Source organism: Cottoperca gobio, chromosome 12 (assembly GCF_900634415.1).
Source record: "Cottoperca gobio chromosome 12, fCotGob3.1, whole genome shotgun sequence".
Taxonomy (NCBI): Eukaryota; Metazoa; Chordata; class Actinopteri; order Perciformes; family Bovichtidae; genus Cottoperca; species Cottoperca gobio.
Window position 1 is genome coordinate 22,636,774 of NC_041366.1, and position 24,121 is coordinate 22,660,894.

Consider the following 24,121-nt stretch of genomic DNA (forward strand, 5'->3'; position numbering starts at 1 on the left):
AAAGAACAAGAAACACAATTTATTTCTGGAGCTGATATTGAAAGTATTAAAGGAGTAAGCCATCCTTATACTCCTTTCAGTTGAGTAGCACATGACACGATTGAAACACCTCCTGTAGACAAACCATTAAAGTTCAACACATCTGCATTGGTGGACCTGGCTAATGCTATCAGCCCATTAAATGGCAGCATGGCCGTACTCGACCTCGTAGTTGGCTCAGTAGGCCGTTAAATCCTCCTGGTAAACTGGATCCCTGCAGGGAGGCTCAACGTTGTTAGGCAGCCAAAATAAAGTAAGGGGAGTAAAGGAGGAAGTCAGAGTATAAAGAGCAACTGGGGGCGTCGGAAGCAGGGATGGGTTAATAAACACAACATCACCTAAGAGAAATCATGTCCCGCGTGAAACCAAAAGTCAATGCAGACTTAACTCAACTCATGTAACGCAGCTACTCAGCTCACGTAGCTACTCAGCTTACGCAACGTAGCTACTCAGCTCACGTAATGTAGCTACTCAGCTCACGTAACGTAGCTACTCAGCTCACGTAACATAGCTACTCAGCTTACGCAACGTAGCTACTCAGCTCACGTAATGTAGCTACTCAGCTCACGTAACGTAGCTACTCAGCTCATGTAATGTAGCTACTCAGCTCACGTAGCTACTCAGCTCACGTAACGTAGCTACTCAGCTCACGTAGCTACTCAGCTCACGTAGCTACTCAGCTCACGTAGCTACTCAGCTCACGTAGCTACTCAGCTCACGTAACGTAGCTACTCAGCTCACGTAACGTAGCTACTTAGCTTACGTTACGTAACCTAAGTTATGTAACAATTATACAACCCAAAAACTTGATATTTTCCTAATTCTTACCAAGAGTTTGACTGGACTTCGGTAGTTTGCTCATTTTTAGCCTTTTATCCCAACCTCGGCATTATACAGCCCATATAAAGATATTCAATAGTTCATGTTAGCTGGTACAATCTGTAACATTACCGAAACATGTCATGGATACGCGATGCAGAGATGTGGACGTTCCAGAGAAATTTCTCTCTAGAGAACGGGATCATAAAAACATGTGTATCACGTGTTTTTAAGTCCATGAGTCCAGCTGCAGCTGCTGACCGCTGGTGAGCGGCCAAGTCAGCGGTCCCCCCTCGCTGCTTACTGGGCTGCTTTCAAAGTCATTCACAACTTTCAACAACAAGCTCCTGTTAAAAACCTTTGTGTTTCCAAGTATCATTTGTGAAATATTACTTGTTGGAGTTTATTTGACGCGACACACGTCTCCATTTTTCACACTTGGTTTAATGACACGGCCACAATGAACTGACACACTTGACAGAGAATTCAGCGAAGAAGAAAACGCTGTTACAGTTACATTTGGTAAAGATACTCTCCCTGATAGTGCCGGGTGTCCCAGATTTGACTCGCAGTTTATGGCGGATCATTTCAAACACAAATAAAATAAAAAGGTAAAATTGATTTTTTTTTGTATTAATTAGATATAACAAGAAAGAGGAAACACATTTTTTAATTTGGTGTAATATTGCTAAATGTTAATTAGAGTATAGAAAGTGAAATATGGAAAGAATAAAATATAAAAATGAAAGCTTCAATTGAAACTTGAATTTAACGAAAAACGAAGGGAAATTGAACTTTAAGATAAAACTTCTTTTGGGAGCAGACTTTGAGATTCGGGAGCGTCACTGAACACACACACCAGAGGTTGTATCTTAAAACTCTTGGTGCTTGTTCACAGTGTTGAGTCTGGTAACTGCTACAAAACGTACCGATTCCTCAGCATGTAAAACATTCAACAAAGTTTGAGTAAGGCTGCGTGGCATCAATAATAATTACATCTCATAGACTTCATTGTATTTATAACTCAGCCACTGAAAATTGTTTCTAAATGCTCACTGTATTCATCACAGCCTCATTACCTCCCGTTATATATATTATATATATATAATAATCTCCACCACACTGTTATAATGCTTGTGTGTTCACTATCAGATTCAGTTACATTTGCAAAGTCACATATAAAACACATATATATTATGTTCTTTGTGTCCTTCAACATTTTACAACTAAATGTGTTGCCAGAGATTTGGTATGAAGCCTAATCTAACCCGTGTTGTTTGGTATGTGTTCCGACAGTAAGCAGCCACACAGGGTTACGCTAGAACAACACAACATCTTCCTGTTCTGTATAATACTTTATAATACAGTCTTATCACACTATAACACAGAGCTAACTGCTGAATCTGCAATACAAGAACAAAGCAGTTTCTTTATTTCCACGTCTTCTAGATCGTTAACGATGCTAACCTTTTTACCTGGACCCTGTTAGCTTAGCTTCAGGGTGTTAGGAGGATATCAAGTGGATCTTTGCGACCCCTCTACATGGTGCATGGTAACCCTAAAAATGTATTCCGATACAATTACGTGTTAAATACTGTAGTCAGTAACTTGATGAAAAGCACAACGTCACAGAACAGTGCAAGTTACGATGCGCTGTAATTTAAAATGTGTTATGTTTGCTGGAGCAGAACATTTGAAGCGGTTCGCTCATTTCCTACAAACCGTCTTTTTACGCTGCGACGTCTCTGCAAAAATAAATAATCTTGATGAACTGGAAACGTTGCGATAACTTGCACTGCGCTGTGCAGCGTCTTCTGCTGTACATGCAAACACACGGGGACATTTCCACCCAGTTTAGAGGCCACTGTATGAGACTCGTGTGGTTGCGTGTTGTAATGCGTGGTAATATATCCGTCTTTATTTTAAAATGGATTGAAAAATTGTAATCCTGCTAATAAAGCTAATTTCTACTAAATGTATCGGTAATCTGATTACATCTTTATTTTATGTAACTGTTACAGAAAACCTTTTAATCCTAATTACGCTTCTGTATGAAATCGTGGATCCATTGTTTCAAAATGTACCATGTATTTTGGCAGGAAATCTGCGTCCGTCGTTCTCGTTGCTCATTATAGAATGCAAAGATCAACGGCCATAGCAACGGTAACCAAGGGAGGCTTCAGAGAACATTCCGTCCTTGCAGCGCTTCTGCTTTTTTATCCACGTCCCTCAACAAACACCATTTACAAGATCATTCCTATTATTATTAAGATTCCCGTGTTCTGGACGTGAAGCTACATCCGCCGACCTCCGGCCTCGTCCCTTCCTGCTGCCGAACAGCCAGCCGGAGTGACAGACGCTGTTTCACTGTGGCAGCAAAGTAAAGTATTGAAGTATTATTTGACTTGACGGTCTGTTGCACACTGTTCCAGCCACTTGCCAGAAAACAGTTCTTGGTCATTATTAGGTGTTGGCTGGTATTGTCTTCGCAGGTATTGCGGAGCTGATCTCGGGTCTGGGTGAGGGAACGCACACTGATCCCATCCTGTTGAGGGAGGTTGCTTTCGTCATGCCCTCGCTGCCCACGGTGGAGAGCGGGAAGCTCTCGTAGCTCTCCGCCGCCCCGTTGCCGCACTGGCAGCGCTGCAGCGTCAACTTCAGCTCCCTCTGGAAGTTACTGTTGAGGAAGCCGTACACCACGGGGTTGATGCAGGTGGAGGCCATCGCTGTCAGGTGGCAGGCGGAGAAGACGGCGTTGTGCTGGCAGTCGGGTAGGGCCTGGTGGTGCCAGTCAAACAGCGTGTTGAAGACGTTGAGCGGCAGCCAGCACAGAGCGAAGGCTACGACGATGGCGAACAGCATGACATTTATCCTCTGGGCTCCCTGAGTCCTCCTGCTGCGCTCCAGCATGTCCCTGCACAACACAGCAGGACGCCTATTGTCAGCACTTCACTGTGACATATCACACTAAACCTCCGGCACAACGGTGCGGTTAATAAATAGAGCGCCCAAAGAACTGTATGTTGAGGAAACCCTGAGGGGGAAGTGAGAAAAAACAATCTGGTGATCTATTTTCTGATCCCAACGGTTTCCTCTGCTGTGTTTTAGAGCCGATTGTTCTGGAATCTTTTGGTGGTTTTAAGAATAAATATATAGTTGTGCTGAACATTCGGGAGGAGAAGACTCATGTCTCAATGTTACAGCACTGAAAATACTTGGACTTTAGCTTGTAATAATCTTTGTATATGTTTAGTCCTGTGTATAACATCAGGTAGCAGGTAGTAGCCTGGCATTAAACTGCTTTCTTCACCTGGAAGCACTTGTTTTAATCACGCAAAGATAAAATGTAATGAACTTTAGTTGAAGAAAACACAAAATGGATCACCAGATTTTCTTTGTCTCACTTGCCTCTCCGGGCTTCCGTAGAATCTTGATATAATAAAACAAACATGCTGAAACACACTGGAAGTCTAACGAGAAGAAGTAGAGCGGTGTGACCTGCGTCGCCTCAGGCGGAGGAAGATCCTGAGGTAGCAGAGCAGCACCAGCAGCAGAGGCAGGCAGTACTGGAAGAGCAAGCAGCGAGGTGGTGTAGGCGAGACGATGCTTATCTGACGGCCACAGCTCCATACAGATCAGATTGGTCCCTGAGACGGGACACACAGGTGTGCAAAGACGTAGAGATAGAAAGAGAGGAGACAGAGGAGCGAGAGAGGAGAGAGAGAGAGAGTAGGGAGATAGAGAGAGATAAGATGGAGAGAGAGAGTATAGAGAGACAGAGAGAGAGAGAAGATAGAGAATGGAGAAGAGAGAGAGAGAGAGAGAGAGATTAGATAGAGAGATACAGGGAGAAGAGAGAGAGAGATATAGAGAGGAAGAGAGAGGAAGAAGGAGAAGAGAGAGACAGGTAGAGAGAGATTAGAGAGTAAAGGAGAGAGAGAGAGAGAGAGGGAGATAGATATATAGAGATATAGAGAGGTAGCGATAGAGATGCTGGTAGCAGAATAGATAATACGGGAGAGAGAGAGAGAGATGAGAGGGAGAGTAGAAGATGAAGAGACATAGAGAGAGAGAGAGAGATGAGAGCCAGAGAGAGAGAGAGAGATAGATGGAGAGAAGAGTAGAGAGTCTAACTGAGATAGAGAGAGATATGTATTATATATAAATATATATACATATATATATATTATATATATATATGTATATATATATATATATATATATGTATATATATTAATATATATGTATTATATATATATATATATACATATATATATATATATATATCTATATACATATATATATCTATATATATATATGTATATATATATTTATATTTATATATATATTGCACCCCTACCAACACACATTAGCTTGATCACATCAGTCACTAAAGACTCATCAATGGTTTATTACACGGTGAACTGGATCCTGAAAGTTTATTAAATGGAGAATATGTTGTGAACACGGAGATGCACGTTAATCATGTGAAGCTGTAAAGACTAATTTACATAATACATATAAAGTAAAGATCAGTGTTCTCTGACTGATGTTGTGAGAGTCCAATTAAAGGCTGTAATGTTCAGCAAACGACTCAAGTCGAGGTTACACGCACACACACACACACACACACACACACACACACACACATCTGTACACACATGCACACACCCGCACACACACACACACACACACACCCGCACACACACACACACCCACGCACACAAACACACACACACACACCCACACACACAAACACACACAAACACATACACACACACACACCCACGCACACACCCACACACCCACACACACCCACACACACAAACACACACAAACACACACCCACACACACAAACACACTCACACAAACACACACACACACACACACGGACACACACAAACACACACACAAACACACACACACACACACACACACACACACGGACACACATAAACACACACACAAACACACACACACACACATGGCAAACGTTTCCGTCAGCTGCAGTGATGTGTAAAAACACAGCTATGATCACTGACTGTTGTGAAATATGACAAACAATGAATTCATTGTTTCTCAGCCGAGTGCTCAGAAGCACCTGAGGGATTCCGTTTCAGAACATGTACCACACACACTGGGAGATGCCTTTGTAGTGTTCGTACGGTAAAACACTGTTTATATATTGATATATTAGGATATATATACATTAGGAACAGATACATGTTCTCTAATCTAATAACCATAACCTAATAACAAGTTTCTAATAACTGGGTGGAAACACATGAACAAAGACAGGTTTGATTTGTCATAAATCAGGAGAAATACGGTAGAATTGTGTGTGTGGATGAGCAAAAACTAACCTGTATATCTACATGTATAAAACGGACATGTCAAATCAAGCAATCTGATTGGTTCTTAGCCGTGATATAATGAGCGTATATCACGGGTAGAATTGTAGTTACTTTTCACAACAAGTGAGTATCCCTCCACGTCTGAGAGAAAGCTACAACCGTTACAGCTGTTAAATGACGTCCGTTAAGAAACAAAGTTCCAAAGCTTTACTATGTAAATAAGAACAGAGTTCCATTCGTTCGGTTGCTTTTATTATAAATAATATCAGCGTGAAATGACAATAATCAAACACGTACGATACAGGCTGAAACACAGACGTGTTTACAGTTCAATCTGGTCCCGGGTTCTGGTCGCGCATGCGCCAATACAAGGGACCGTCCATTTAGTATAGTACAATGTTCTCTCCTCTGGAGGAGTGGATCATCAGTGCCTATCTCCAGAGAAGAAACCCTAAAAGACGACATGCAGAGCTACGTGAAGAGCAGGTAGACCAAATGGAAAAAAACGAAACGAACAGAACACCGTGCTAGCTGTTAGCGCGCTAGCTGTTAGCACGCTAGCTGTTAGCGCGGTGTTCTGTGCAGAAGGCAACGGAGGGACTATTTTATTTTGAACATCATTATTTAATAATAAAACTATTTAAATTGGAGTGTGTATTTTTCTTTCATATTGCCACACTTGGTAACCGTTTTATAAAAGCAACAGCTCACTTCAGACCGTGATATATGCTCATTACATCACAGTTAAGGGGGTTGTACCACGCCCCTTAACTGTGATGTAATGACCATATACCACGGCCTGTCGTGAGCTATTGCTTAAGTATATGTGGACTCACCTGAAGGGGTTGGCGGGCAGGCTGATGTTCTGGAAGGGGTCATTAGTGAGGATGTTGAAGGAGAGGAAAGGCAAAGAGATGAAGCAAGCGACCAGCCACGTGAGCCCGACAGCCAGGTAGGAGTGTCCGGCAGCCGGGGACCAGCCGGTAGGATGTAGGATGAGCTGGTGACGCTCCAGAGCAATCAGCACCAGGGAGAAGACAGAAACTGTGACTGACATGCACTGAACAAAGGGAGTCACCTGGGAGAGACCAAGACACAGGTTCAGAGGTTTGTAACATGTACAGCTCCATCTCTATGTATAACCTGCTGAAAGGTTCACTTAACAGAGTAGTGAGCTGGGGAATATAGGAGCATTTGTGTGTGTGTGGCCATGTTTTCAGACATTGTGGGGACTCGCTTTCCTTTAGGGGACAACATGCAAGTCCCCATAATAATCATTAAAAATGTTATTGTAAATACTAGTTTTTCAAATATAATGTGGTCTGATAAATTCATTTTTATCTTGATCGCTTGCTTTTGCTAGTTTTTGGTTAGTGGTTATAATAAGGAGAATAAGTCTGCAGGAAATGAATATAAGTCAATGTAATGTCCTGTGTGTGTGTGTGTGTGTGTGTGTGTGTGTGTGTGTGTGTGTGTGTGTGTGTGTGTGTGTGTTCGGCTGACCTTACACAGGGCCTCCCCCAGCACCCAGCGGTCCATCAGTGTGTATATGACGGTGACAGGAAGACACACCACGCACATGAGGATGTCGGAGCACGACAGGTTAGCGATCAGGATGTTGGTGACGTTGCGCAACTCCTGTTGCCGGGCAATGATGAACACCAGGCCCGCGTTGCCCAGCAACCCGATTGCAATGACAGCGCTGTACGCCACAATCAAGAAAGTCGCCCCGCCTACAGAGGGCGGGCACTGAGAGGTGTCGGACCAATCGGTGTCCTCCCAGGTGGCGAGGAGGCTGCTGTCGTTGGACATGGCGGGGAGAGGGGGGTGACGAGAGCAAAGCCCTGAGGCTGCTATTGAACTTTTGAATTGAAAGTGTGCCGCTCAGAGGAGAGCAGAGGCGACAGGACGGGGGAGGAAACAGGGGGGCAGGTGTTACACTGTGTTAAATAACGAGTTGTGAGGAGTTTCATCAGTGAGCTGCAGAGGAGAGATGCTCTTCTCTCTTCACTGTCGACGTCACGCTGGACCAGAAGTGTTTCCCTGCGAAGGACAGATCACACGGAGGATGCTGGTGAAGAAGAAGACAGAAAAGTGGGGAATTAACTCCTATTCTGTGTCGTACATCGTCCCTTTTTTTCACCATCGTTAAAAGAAAACTTCACCAGCAATATGACCATTTATATATCAGTTAGTCGCCACCTTGAATTCTGTAGGAACACTTAGTTTTTGTCTCGTGTCTCCGCGCTGAACGGAGAATCAGAAAGCAGAGAAAAGTCTTGATGAATTGAATATATGAAGATCAACAGAAAACAAGATGAAAACATTGCTCAATACTTCCAGAACACAAACACCTGATTATTTAACGCCTGCGTGAGAATGTTTATGTGAAGTGTTTAAGTAGTGAGCCTACGACTGGATAAACTCAGATTATATATCTAAATGGATGTTTTCATATAGTTTACTCCATTTACTACAATTATCAGGACTTCTCAGTTTTCTGCTTCTTCGTTCAGTGGATGTGAGAAAAACAACATTTCCTTCTAGAATTGAAGGTTAGTAATTGATATAGAAATGATCATTTAGTAAAGTGTTCCTTTAACACTCATTAACATAAACCAATTGTTGCTGTAATGTTCCATTATGTGGACTCTTTAATCGCGGATCCAGAGACAGAGTGTGCGTTTTTTCAATAGAAAATGTGAAACCAACCTCAAGAGACTTCAAACATTCAGAGTCTGGCAGCAGAGGTTAAAGGTTAAACCATGCAACTGAAACTCCACCACGTCTTTCTGCAGCCCAGAGACACAAGTGAAACTGGAACATCGTGTTCCAGAGGGAAGACAACCTCATTCAAATTCTCCATTTACATTTAGAACTGCGAAGGCACTCAAAGACTGATGCGTTCACATGCTCCACAGATACTTCCCCCGCGTTGGGAAGTAATTCATCTGACTTCAGTGTTCATGAGCTTTAAGTCACCATCATCTGCGTAATATGACGTCCAACTTTTCACCGACTGTCTGAGTTGATGCCCCGCGTTCACGTGAATTTTTCAGTTAGGAACTAATTTCTCTGATTATTCCAGCACTACTTGAACGTCGCACAAAAGCTCTATTTTACAATGTTAACGAAAAACAATGTTTGTATCTGCTGATGACCCTACTTTTGATACTTTAAATACATTTAGGTGGTGAAACTGATACTTCTACATGTTTGTCTTGTATTTATATCCTGTGGTGTTGTTACATTTATTTTAAAGATTACACACCATTCATTATATACTGTGCAGTATATTCACAAATTCCAATTACTCTAATAAACATATATTCATCTTGCACATCAGTGAAATAAAACCGCAGTATAAACAGTGTAAACTTATCAAATGTAATTTCCTCATAAACAAACAATAACACATTTCAGTTTTACTGAGTGAAGTATTTGATAAATGATTATTATTATTATTATTATTATTATTATTATTAACAGCCGCTGATATCCACTGATTTACATCAATATTCAAATCCTCAGCCTCATTAGCATTTACAGACAGAGAGACAGACAGACAGAGAGACATTAGCACATTGGTTACAGAGCGCTGCCTCCCTCTCTGCAGAGATGTCTGTCTCTCCTTCTCTCGCAGCCTTTATGAGACCCGAGGGAGCAAAGCTGCCAAATAATGAGACACACTCACAGGTGTTGTTACACACACACACACACTGACTCACATGCACCATCCACCCGCCTGGCTGCAAAAAGCTTGCACAAGCACACGCATGAACGCTATGAAATGTTTGTTTTCCTGAATAAACAGGACAATAATGAAAACAAACCAGCGACGTCTGTTTGTAACGAAGTACATTTACCGGTGTTGAGGACAATCGTGATATTAGAAATGTAACACTGATATCACATCACACACATCCAGCACCTCGCACATCACACGTGTGACAGTTCTGGTTTCAGACTCCGTACTCTCGTGTTTTGAGTTCATTTGCCAAAAAAGAGACGAAACAGACGATTAACAAAGTAGAAGAAACATGACAGTCGTGCTACGATGTCGTGCTACGATGTCGTGTTACGATGTCGTGTTGCGATGTCGTGCTGTGATGTCGTGCTACGATGTCGTGCTACGATGTCGTGTTACGATGTCGTGCTGCGATGTCGTGCTACGATGTCGTGCTACGATGTCGTGTTATGATAGCAGAGAGTGTGACGATGTCGTGTTACGATGTCGTGCTACATTGTCGTGCTACGATGTTGTGTTAGGATGTCGTGTTACGATGCCGTGCTACGATGTCGTGCTATGATGTTGTGCTACGATGTCGTGTTACGATGTCGTGTTACGATGTCGTGCTACGATGTCGTGTTACGATGTCGTGCTACGATGTTGTGTTATGATAGCAGAGAGTCTGACGATGTCGTGTTACGATGTCGTGCTACATTGTCGTGCTACGATGTTGTGTTAGGATGTCGTGTTACGATGCCGTGCTACGATGTCGTGCTACGATGTTGTGCTACGATGTCGTGTTACGATGTCGTGCTACGATGCCGTGCTACGATGTCGTGCTATGATTTTGTGCTACGATGTCGTGTTACGATGTCTTGCTACGATGTCGTGCTACGATGCCGTGCTACGATGTCGTGCTACGATGTTGTGCTACGATGTCGTGTTACGATGTCGTGCTACGATGTCGTGTTACGATGTCGTGCTACGATGTCGTGCTACGATAGCAGAGAGCGTGACGATGTATTCAACATGTCTGGTCACGATGCACTTTATTTATAGGTATTTAAATGTTCTTGACTTTTTAGTCGTGGAGCTCCGTCATGTGCAGTCGGATTGTATTGATTTGATGGTTATGAACACGAGTACAGAACACATTTGACGATGACCTGCTGCAGCTTCTCCTCTTAGTGATCTAATATTCTGTTCTTGACTTCATCACAGGCGGCTCTGTCAGGATTATTGGTTACAACAACAACAGCTTAAACAAATTATGAAACAATATAAAATGTAAACATCGCAGGTTCGGCCAAAGGAAATCAAATTAGGGACCGAGATGTTTTCAGATATCTCTGGCTTCTGTTTGCATTTCCATCAGTGAGAGACGATGGACTTGATAATATTAAGATGCAGGATATTGTTGACCTTCTGATAAACTAACAATAAACAAACAGCAGATCATTAATGCACATCGAGCTACAAACATCAGAACAGAACTCTATATAATATATATTTTATCTTAATAAACTGTAGTACATGACGTCAAGGGTTGAATTTAGTTCTGACATGAACTTGTATGGACGTGGAGGGAGACGGGGGGGCTCAGGGCCGTGCCACTTTACCCCCTGATGACGATCATGCCCTTTAGTATTTTATTCTTTAATAGCTCAGATTCACATTACTTCACCTGATCTGATTAATGCAGACTGTTTGGATCGTTAACGTAATGTTTTTAATGCAGAAATGCCTCCTCTCATTAAGCTTCTCCACGCTCACAAACATGTCATCCTCAAAAATACCAGTAAATAAAGATAATGCACCAAAAAACAACAAGTTAATTAAATCTGAGACATTAAAAGTTCATTGTTTTCACTGCACGGACGATTAAATGTTCTAATTTCTCGAAGCTTCACCCGAGGCTAATGGGGGGGATCATTGCAGATCTTTACAACGATGTGTAACAACAGAACAGTCTGCTTCGGGACCAAGTCCTCCATCTCTGCTTCAATCCTTCTTTATTTAATTATATTTCTCATGCGATATCATGCCCCACTTCTTTTTCAGAGCTACAGTTGTGAAGTTCAAAGAAAGTGTTCTGTAGATCAGACGCAACGATGAGATTGCTGCACCTCAAGCTCGAGCTTCACGATCTCACAGGACACAGATGAGCTTTACAAGGATAATGGTGGAAGATTTACCGCAAAACTTCAGTATTAGGTCCTTCATTTGAGACAGAAATAGACAAAAGTCTATTTTGTTGGCTGAATTTCAAAATTGACGTGTGAGAGGTGACTTGTTTTTTAACATGAACCATATAAAAGGATCTTAAATATGACATACATAGATGATATCATGCTAAAGAGGCTAAAGCTAACAGGTTACATACATAGACTGGATGTAAGAAGTGGACGTAGCCCCCGAGTTTGGCGTTTTGGTTGTCGCCACGAGAAGTTGGAGCTAAATACAACCGAACTCTGAACATTTGTAGGCGACTAAAATGTTACGGTTAACTTCCATGAAGTGAAAACACCAACTGTGAAAGAGTTAAAGTTGTGAGACAAAAACAACCTGTCAATCACAGGTAGCCCCGCCCTAAAGAGACGCTGCTTTATCCTCTATTTTACTCTAAATGTTTACATAAATTACTAAATGAACATCATGTTGAAGAAGACTTGAAACTACAGATTGAGACAATCAAAGTTTTTACTGAATAGAGCTTGAACGCACCATAATGCAACTCTATGGAACCTCCGTTCACCTGTTGCTGAACAGCTAACGTTAGCTAGCTCTGCTAGGTGTGTTGTTCACAGTGTAGCATCATCAGGGGAAACAGGGTGCGTCCCCTGGACACGTCTATACTGACTTTACTGCGTCCAAAACACATTTTCTATCGTCCTGACGGGACGCCACAAGTCTCTAGCCCTGACGGTACGACTCGACACGAGAACCGTCACGGTTTCAGATTTCTGGCATTGACGTGGTACCAAACTATCGGTTCTTGTATGTTGAAATATACACGGAGACGAGGGGCTGTGATGTTTTCTGGGGAGAGTTCTGACTGCAGAGACATACACTTAAATGTTTTATGAATGTGGAAGTGGGACAGTGAGATGGTAGTGCTGTTTAATCCCTTTTGGATGAATTGAAATAGAGAAGAAGAGCTGAGTCATGGAGGCATCACTGAGGTCATGAATGACCCATAACTGAGATGATCTGTGCCCTCACATGCAAACACTAACGTCACACTCATGCGCGTTGGAACAACAACGCAACACGTCACATTTGCAAACATTTGGGAAAAGAATGACACAGATCTCCTGTTGAGGCTGAGAAGATGTGCCTGGGCTGCACACCAAGATCTCCGCCTGCGCCCCACAAGGCAGCTGGACTCAGAGAGCGTCTGACGGTCAGCTCCAACACTGCGGTGCGTGATGGAGTCAAGTATGAGGTGGGAAAACACAGCGATCAGATTTGTATCAGATTTAGGATTTGTCGACACTACTCTGAAAATATCTGTCACAGGGAAGCCAAATAATTGGATTTGGGTTACATTTGCTGAGTCACGCTCTCTCTGTCCGCCGAGCAGCGGCTCTCACTCGCACCAACAAAATTGCCTCAAATAACAACCGGCGATATCGACAGCAAATCGCTGACAGCTGATATATTCGTCCAATCGGAAACACTGACTTGGTCGTGATTCTGTGACTTGAGTTTTGTACGTAGTGAGTAAACATCGCCTGTGGACACGTGATGTTGCAGACGGTAAGCGCGGGTGAAATGATCCTTCGGGTTTGACGTCTGTAAGTGTCTCCGCAGCTCGAGGGAGAAGAAGTTCACACAATGAGCATGGAGGGGGGGGGGGCTTCTAAAATAGACGGAGAGGACGAATTCAAGGACGAAGCGGCACAAAGAACAGGAAACTGTCTGTTGCAGATATTCACACTTCTGTCACTCACTGGACTCTGAGCTGTGTGGAGCTTTGCTCCAATTGTAAATGATTATTAAATTGAAGTTTCCGTCCTCGATGACAGACGATCGCATCTTCTGCACGTTAGAAACCTTTCATATCAATTACTGCCGAAAGCAGACAGGAAGCCAGAAGCGTGGGAGAATACACAGCCTTATTTCTCCAACACGGTACACACACACACACACACACACACACACACACACACACACACACACACGTATGTGTATGTGTATACACACACACAATGTTGTTCTCCTTCTTTCCCCATCTTACACAATCCCACACAGCAGAAGACAAGCTGCCGGAGATCAAATTGTTCGTCAACAGCAGCACCCCCCCCCCCCCCCCCAGAGTCACAGTTTTATCTGCAGCCTGATCCGGCTTCAGAATGAGGAGAAGAAGCCGGAGACGTGAGATTGGTGACATAACAATATAAATATTTACAATACATATAATAAATATTTACAATACATATAATAAATATAAACAATACATATAATAAATATAAACAATACATATAATAAATATTTACAATACATATAATAAATATAAACAATACATATAATAAATATAAACAATACATATAATAAATATAAACAATACATATAATAAATATTTACAATACATATAATAAATATTTACAATACATATAATAAATATAAACAATACATATAATAAATATATACAATACATATAATAAATATACATGTAATAAATATAAACAATACATATAATAAATATAAACAATACATATAATAAATATAAACAATACATATAATAAATATATACTATAATAAATATATACAATACATATAATAAATATACATATAATAAATATAAACAATACATATAATAAATATATACAATACATATAATAAATATACATATAATAAATATAAACAATACATATAATAAATATAAACAATACATATAATAAATATAAACAATACATATAATAAATATAAACAATACATATAATAAATATATACAATACATATAATAAACACTGAAGCTTCTCAATCCGACTGCTTTCTTTATAAAACATAAATAAAACGCTGCTTTAATTGTGATTGATGGGATTATTGTTCCGTGTGAAAGGACTGCAGGACGCTGGTTACACAGCTGAAGGCTACAAAGTGCTGATCTGAACTCGACTCCACTAACAGCGGACAGATAAACATCATTTGAATGCAAATGCTTGGATTTATTTAAAGCGGAGAGCGATCGTTTGATAAATGAGATAAGAGTTACTAATATCAGCCCTTCATGTGGTGTTAGTTGCCATGGCGCCGTGATAAAGGAGGGCCTCCTGGTTACGCAGGGAGGTGGGCGTGATGATTAATGTTGATTGATGATTAATCTAACGCGCCGCCATGTTCCACTTGTATCATGTTATCAGCACCAGACCTTATGGGGAGGTCCATCTTCACTTCAGGATCCTCGAGCATCAACACACACACACACACACACACACACACACACACACACCCTGAAGAGCAGCGTGTTGATCAGAGACATGCAGAGCGGCACAAAGTGTGAGAAGATCCAACCTCACTGTGGTTCCTTCAGCAGCACTTACATTACATAATGCCTCATTTACATATCAAGTAATTGTGTTAGTGTGAGCAATGAAGTGACGTGTCAGCTGATGCATTCTCCTGCAGTGTGTTGCTATACATTACAGTGCATTGAGACGTAGCTGCAGGTAAACATTGAAGTGTGGTAGATAAACACAAACATGCAGTTACAACTGCAGTTGCTTCATATTCATGATCTGATGTTTATTGATGAGCTCTCTGCCTGAAGCAGCTGCAGGCCGGAGAGTTCAGACTCTTCACTGCGACTTCACTCTCGCACGCTTCCTTCCCGTCTTATACATACAGTGGAAATGAGTCGATGAATAAGTAGAACAATCCTCCCACACGCTGCAGATTATTCAAAAGAAGCGCGACGAGCTTTTCACAAACGCTCCCGACAGCGACTGTGGTCAATCTGCAAGTCTTTGAGTTTACGTGTAAGACGTCAGAGTGAACGCATGAAGCACAACTTTCTGCCGACGGGAGGAAAGTGAAACCCAAAGCTTCTCCCAGAGCTCAGCTGAACTGTGAAGACGTCATAGAAAGAAAATTGAACCTTTTTACAGAATCGTGCAGAATTAACATTGTTGCCTGGCAACAGGTTTGCATCATGGTAACATGGGGAGCTTTTCCCAGCATGCAACACGTCCCTAAAACGAACAAAACCACCTTAAAGGATGCACTCGCATTATTATGCTATTATATGATCATACTATCATTACATCATACGCATAAAAATGGGCTTAAAATAATATCAACAATAATATTATTTATCGCAACAAAGGTAGTTCGGACTCGAGGGAACGTGGATGTCATCACTATCCGTCCAATCACAGTTCAATCCTTCAAGAAAGCACATTACGAACATATCTTCAGAACAGTAGCTTTTATACCTTTTGATATGAATGTTATCTTTGTTTCTTACTTTCTTTGATCTTAAATAACCTCACTGACACCCTGAATACCTTCTCGTGGGGGGGGGGGGGGGGCGTCCCCAGAACCGTGCTGCTAGCTGGGCTGAACATGTGGATTAATGCAGAAAATCTCCAGGAGGGAAACTGTGACAGATGTTCTGGAACCTTCACATCCAACCTCAGAGGAGTTCAGACTTCCCTCATCACCTGCAAGTGTTCTGAGGGAGACTGGAAACCATGAACATGTGGAGACGTCAGATTATAACAAACACTGACCAGCGTTTCACTGCAACAGACTGATGAGAGACGAGCAGAAGCTAATGTCTGACGGATTCACCTCCGCTTGGCAAGGTCGGCATCAACCCTCTGAGACGAGCTGGTGGTTTAGTTATGTTACTCTGTATTAAAGGAGCATTCAGATCCTTGCATACAGAGTAACATGTATTACATGTTATATGCATTTCCATCTGCCTTAAATTGACAATAAAAAGAGACTTTGACTAATATAAGCTAACTGCTAGCGCTTAGTGCTAACTTTACTGTGTTTCACGTGATGCTCGAGCACTAGATGTTACATCAGTAACACGAGGAACATCAGACCAGCTTTGGGAACAGAAGCCAAAACAGTTTGTATTTAAACATGTTGTTATTCCAAACCATTTCCAGGGAAACAGTAACGATGGACGAGCAGCCTGCGACTGTTAGAGTTTCTTTATGTGAGAACAAGTTGATTCCTGCACGAAGGTCCCGTCATAATGCAAATGTTGCCCTTTCATCGTGTGTCTGCTGTAATCAAGAAGGTCTGTAAAGGTAATTATCCAAACGTGCAGAGCTCTGATAGAAACACGAGCACTGTTGTGTCGCGTCCTTCCCTTTAGGCCTCATTAAATACACAACCTCCCACCTGTCAGTCTGCATCACACTGCTGCCAACACAAACCCAACGTGAAGCTCATCCGACCAAACAACAAGTTACATCCTCCAACTTTATGGACCTAATGCACTGCCACTGATCCCAGCTCTTTATGGATCAATGCAGATGATTTTATTTATATTAAATACATTTTGTGATTCTTTGAAACGTCCACTTGATTGTCTCTCTTTGTCCTCTTACTGTGCAGCCATCATGATGCAGACGAGGGAAGAAGAGTTGATTAAAATGTTAATGAGCTCATCTGACTCTCTAATTATGACTATATGCTAATTAAGTATCATCTTAATAAGCAGCAGCGAGTGGTTCCCAAACCTCATTGTTGGAGGTCGTATGAAGCCTGAAAGATATAATACTGCATCTTTCATATATATATATACATATATATATATATATGTATATATATATGTATATATATATGTATATATATATGTATATATATATGTATATATACATATATATATACATATATATATATATATGTATATATATATGTATATATATATACATATAGATATGTATATATGTATATACATATATATATGTACATATATATATATGTGTATATATATATGTACATATATATATGTATATACATATATACATATATATATATATATTACATATATATATAATACACATATATAATATACATATATATATGGTAATATATATATATGTACAGATATATATATATAATAATATATGACAATATATATATATACACGATATATATATGATTATATATCTATATATATTTAAATATATATATGTACATATAATATATATATATATATATGTACATATATATATTACACATATATATATATATATAGATACATATATATATATATATGTATATATATACATATATATAAACATATATATATGTATATATATACATATATATATATATATATATATATATATATATATATATATATATATGTATCTATATTTATACATATATATGTATTTACATATACATATATATATATATATGTATTTACATATATATGTATATACATATATATATATACATATATATGTATTTACATATACATATATATATATGTATATGTATTTACATATACATATATATATGTATAAATATATATACATATATATATACATATACATATATATATATTTATTTTTTTATACACAGTATATGTGTTTTTTTACTTTGTTGTCGGCATTTTTCACTATTTTATAGACAAAACAATGAATCAATCATAGATCAGCAGATTGATGGATAGTGAAAACATTTAGTTGCAGCCCCAAAATGATCCATTCACATTATTTGTGAACTCTATTCTTATATAGAATAACTCATCAATAATCAATCCCACTGTGTTCCTCCTCATCAAACATAATTCCCAATCAGAAATATGGAAAATAAAATAACAACAATATGACTGTTTACGTGCTTCACTCTGCGTCCTTCTTCCTGTACCTCGCAAAATAAAAAGTCTTGCAAGAAAGTAACTGATGATTATTTTCTAGTTTCAATTATTAATCGTTTGGTCTATAAAATAATATAAATGTCCATAAAAGTGACTTTATTTCGTGCTCTGTACATTGTTTGAGCTTCAATGCTGGGACTCTAAGAACATTGTGTTGCTCCACACCTGCACACAGCGTTAAGTCCCGCCCACAGCGCAGAGGAAACAACTCATCCTTCTCGACTGACTTTGTATCGTGTGAAGTCACTTCCACTTTCAGCCATCAGACAGAAAGATGCGTCAACAGTAATGTGTGGTGGGACGCACCCGCAGCAGGGTGAAGAGGCCTAGAAGGGTTACTATGTGTGTGTGTGTGTGTGTGGGTGTAAGGTGCAGGTGCATGATGTTAGTTATCAACTCCCACAGACCCCCAGGCCCTGATGCGTTTGAGTGACAGGTAGTGCCGTCTCAGGTCGCTAACCGCTCGCTGTCTGCTCTGCTGCGTCGCCTCAAGCTGCCTCCATATTTCATCCAGTCCGTGGTGGCGCTCTGTGTTCCTGAATCATTCAGCTCTGCTACAGGATACAACAGGGAAGCTTCTTCCACTTCTCCACGTAGGATACGAAGAAACAGCCACAACATGTGAACACACTGTGGGGAACAGGGAACATGGAAGCTGAGAGGTTCTGACTGTCAGGGAGGAAAATGCTGAAATGTAGTCATTTATCTAAATCCAGATCCTGGGTTTCTCCTCCCGCTCTGTTTTTAATAATCCCCTTCTGTCCCCTGTGGCTCGTCTTTCCACCGTGTTTCACTTCTGATGGAACGTTTCTATGTTTTCACACGAAGACTTTCAGGATTGGTGGAGGTTTTATTTCTGCGCCGTAAAACTTGTAATTTAGTAAAGTTTGTTATACTTCAAGTGCAAACTGTAGATTTTGAGTTAAAATTACAAACATTTTATAATAACCATTGATAGTTACTTAAACTTGAATTAGTTATTTTACTGTTAACAAAGAAATTATAATAATTTATGTTATTTTTGCACACACCATCCATCCATCCAACCATCCATCCAACCATCCATCCAACCATCCATCCATCCAACCAACCATCCAACCATCCATCCATCCATCCATCATCCATCCAACCATCCATCCATCCATCATCCATCCAACCAACCATCCATCCATCCATCATCCATCCATCCATCATCCATCCATCCAACCATCCATCCAACCATCCATCCATCCAACCAACCATCCATCCAACCAACCATCCAACCATCCATCCAACCATCCATCCATCCAACCATCCATCCAACCAACCATCCATCCAACCAACCATCCATCCAACATCCATCCAACCAACCATCCATCCAACCAACCATCCATCCAACCATCCATCCAACCATCCATCCAACCATCCATCCATCCAACCATCCATCCATCCAACCAACCATCCATCCATCCAACCATCCACCTCTGATGTTTAACCTCTTTTGTTATTGTTTTGATCGAGAGAGGCAGCACATTTAATATTGTGCATTTAAGCTCTTTCGTTTATGCTTTAAATTGAGAATATAAATATATAAACATGATCTGGATCCTGTGTTCACATCCCGTCGATAATCTCCTCTGACTTCGACCCACATTCATTAAAATTAAGCTGCTTTTATTGAATCCAGGTTTCCTGTGTATCTTTTACTCTCGTCCAGATGAAAAGGTTTTTCATTATCTCGAGTGAAGTCGTTCCTCTGATTAAACAATGTTTATTACACCTGCTCTCCACCTGGCAGGTCGAGTTATAAGGAGAGGCTCAAACTGTAATTAGACGTCCACTCTCTGCAGACACTTCCAGTGATGCAGAGGATTAATACTTTAATTATCACACACCTGTATCTGCACACGGCAGAGGAGAGAGACTCGTGCAGGAACTATTTATATTCTTACTCGATGAACACCATCTGTTCGTGTCACATATCAGGTGTTATAAGGGCTGCGAACAAGTTGCCATTAAAATTAGAATACGTAACATTCCTGCATTAAAATGAGTGAAAAGGACGAGACCTTTGTTTTATATTTAGTTGAGTTGTGTACTTGCCACAAATATTCACTAGAGCGTCAAATGTGGATTCATCCGCCGCAGAAAATAGTTCCCAAAAAATGCATTATTTCTTCATGTTTATAAAAACTACAGCGAGCAACTGTTTCAGGAAAACACTGACAAGGTTTGCCTCTTCATGTCTAATATTTTTAAGATTGTGGTTTTGGTGCATAGTTACAAATAGACTACGCGTGAAGCTCTATTATGTTTCACGAAGAGATAGCCGTCAGATTAAAGGATTATTCGACGTTTTGCCAGAAGACTGCGTTGGACCTTTGTTTTTAATTCAAATAAATATATTTATGAGATAGTAAATGGAATAGTAACAGGTAACAGCTGACAGCTGACAGCTAACAGCAAACAGCTAACAGCAAACAGCTAACAGGTAACAGGTAACAGCTGACAGCTGACAGCTAACAGCAAACAGCTAACAGCTAACAGCAAACAGCTAACAGGTAACAGGTAACAGCTGACAGCTAACAGCTAATAGCAAACAGCTAACAGCAAACAGCTAACAGGTAACAGGTAACAGGTAACAGGTAACAACTGACAGCTGACAGCTAACAGCAAACAGCTAACAGCTAACAGCTAACAGCTAACTTTAACAACCTTTCCTGATGTTTTCGACCCCTGGACACGTCAATAGTGAGTTTACTGCGTCCCATACACATTTCCTATTGCCATTAGTCTCGTGACATCCCAAGTTTACAGTAGCCTACAGTACGTTAGTGATTCCTAGCCAAATGTACTCTTTACTTTTTCATTTGTTGGTTAATTGGAGATAAACAAGATGAACTTGTGAGCACAAGATAAAAAATATCACCTGACGGGACTTTAGGGCTCCGTAGTATATACGTGAGAGAAACAGTTTCTCCATTACAGTGTTTGTTCACCACCTTTATTTTTCCAATTGTAACATAGGCTACAGTGCGGCCTCTTATTTCCTCACAAAGCTTCTGTACTTAAGAACAGCAGCGGTTTGAGCTGAATGCTAACATCAACATACTCACAGGGACAATGTTAACGTGCTGATGTTATGTGACGCAGGGATAACGTTCACCATCTCAGTTTAGCGTAGCAGCGTTTCTGCAGGTGTTTGATCATAAACCTAAATATTAGACACATTAAATCGTCCGAGGATCACTAAAGTCCTCTGGGGAACATGAATGAAAAAAACTTCAAGTTAATCCGAGCAATCGTATGTCAGACTGAACCGAAGATGTCCGACCGACATTGTTATTGAGTCGAGCTTCTAAAAGGAGACAAAGACTAAACATCGACAATGTCAGGCTCACTCTTCCTCGTCTGAACGAATATGTAACAATATCTTTGTATATAATTAATACTGTTGAATAACATTGAGATCAAGAACCCGTTTGAAAGTAGGTCAGCTGTTACAGCTCAATGAAATGTCTCTTTCCTTGGTGAAACATGAAATGTGTCATCAGACACACACACACACACGCACGCACGCACGCACACACACACACACACACACACACACACACACACACACACACACACAGGCTGCCTGGTATTGATCCGTTCTCAGAAGCTGCCAGCAGAATATACTGTAGCACAGACAGACACAGAGCTGCATGCAACTGAAAATTTTGGGTCATATCAACAAAAATATTTCGCCCCCTGTCAAAAGTTTTCCTTTTTGTTGTTGCATTAAAACTTTTGCATGATTCTTAATAAATATGCTGTAGATAACAAAGCTCATGCAATACATGAGACAACATAGCTTCCATCACACATAGATGAGCAGCAGTCTGAAACAAACGTCCTGCACATGAAATAAATCATTTCAATATTTCATTTGATCCGTAAATGAGTTTCAATAATCACGTACATGTAAAGTCTCGCAGTGCAACACACAGCAGACACGAGTTTACACGTCACGCCCTCACATACAACCAACATTGAATAACCAGACGCCTGAGTTTTCCAGCAGCACCTAAACGCAACATGCTGAGGACGTGAAGATAAATGCATCGCAATGTTAAATGTTCAAAACATTTATTCAGTTTGGTTAAAACATCATCAGTGATCAGAGATTTTAAATAGTGCATCATGTTTGAAGATGTGTGAAATATAATCACGTGCTCAGTTTATGATATAAAGCAGAAAAGCAGCATTTTAAAAACTGGAACCAGAGAAATAACTAGTTTGTTATAATTGTTTCAGACCATTAAATTATTCTCAAATGAACATCATGCACATGCGTAAATGTTTCTGTAAGTGCATCTTCTGAAGTAAACAAACCAACGATGTATTTGTTCTTTAAGTTTCATTTCAACGCAAGAACAGCAACAACTAATTCGTTTATAACATATTTTAATTGTAAATATCACAGTCAGTGTAAAACCACAGCTGATGAGCAGGACACTCACGACCAATTAAATCCTCAATATTCCATCACATCGCTTTTCTGGTGGAACTTCCACGTTGTGCATTTTATGTCCACGCGGGTAGATCATCTGTGAGAGGTGACCTAACTAGCTGTGATCCAAACGCGCGCGCTCTGAGCAGTTGATCCCGCCTGTCAGCTGCAGAGGTTTCGTCTCGGTACGTTACTGCAACATCTGGATTCTGTGTCAGAAACTGTGAATCCATCTGACTGAAGAAGAGCTGCACTCACCTGTCCGGCTGCTCGGTGCTGTGTCCGCGTCCACACACCGTGTCTGTGTCTGGCTACGGTGTTCACTGCTCTGCACGGATATGTATGTGTGTGTGTGTGTGTGTGTGTGTGTGTGTGTGTGTGTGTGTGCAGGAGGAGCAGCGCAGCTCCGGGGGTCTGTGCAGTTTCGGGAAAGGGAACAACTGCGCAGTGCAAGCAGCAGAGCAGCTTCTATTTCAAAGCTTTGTTCAACCTTTATTATTCAAAAGCGTTAGTTCCTGTGGGATCAGGTCTGCAGGGCCTGAGCCAGGTGTTTAGACATAATGACCCCCCCCCCCCCCCCACCATCTTTTCTGTTTCCTCTTCTGTATAAAAACGAATTAAACACAGTTTTTAAAAAGCATCCTCAGTGTTAGTGATGCATCTGATGGGAGTTATTGTGATACATCAGCATGTCTGGGTCACTTTCCAGTCTCTGCAGGGGGGGGGTAGTCATGAGACCCCCTCTGTGTGCCACTTGTTATCCTCCTCGCACCTCAAGCTCCCATGCAGTCCTTCCAATCAGCCTCACAGAATTAGATACAGTAAGTGCGTCAGAGGCTCGCTGGCAGCCAGA

At 40.8% G+C, this 24,121-nt stretch overlaps 1 protein-coding gene across 1 annotated transcript; it reads right to left on the reverse strand.

Annotated features, from left to right (window-relative positions):
* Positions 1-1,282: 1,282 nt before the first annotated feature.
* npy8ar (neuropeptide Y receptor Y8a) lies at positions 1,283-23,639 on the reverse strand. The gene is given in 7 exon segments (XM_029445485.1): positions 1,283-3,772; positions 4,357-4,436; positions 4,438-4,505; positions 6,609-6,616; positions 7,050-7,291; positions 7,717-8,284; positions 23,527-23,639. Coding segments are annotated over 6 exon segments (1,158 nt in total). The 5' UTR covers positions 8,026-8,284; positions 23,527-23,639; the 3' UTR covers positions 1,283-3,321.
* Positions 23,640-24,121: the final 482 nt, after the last annotated feature.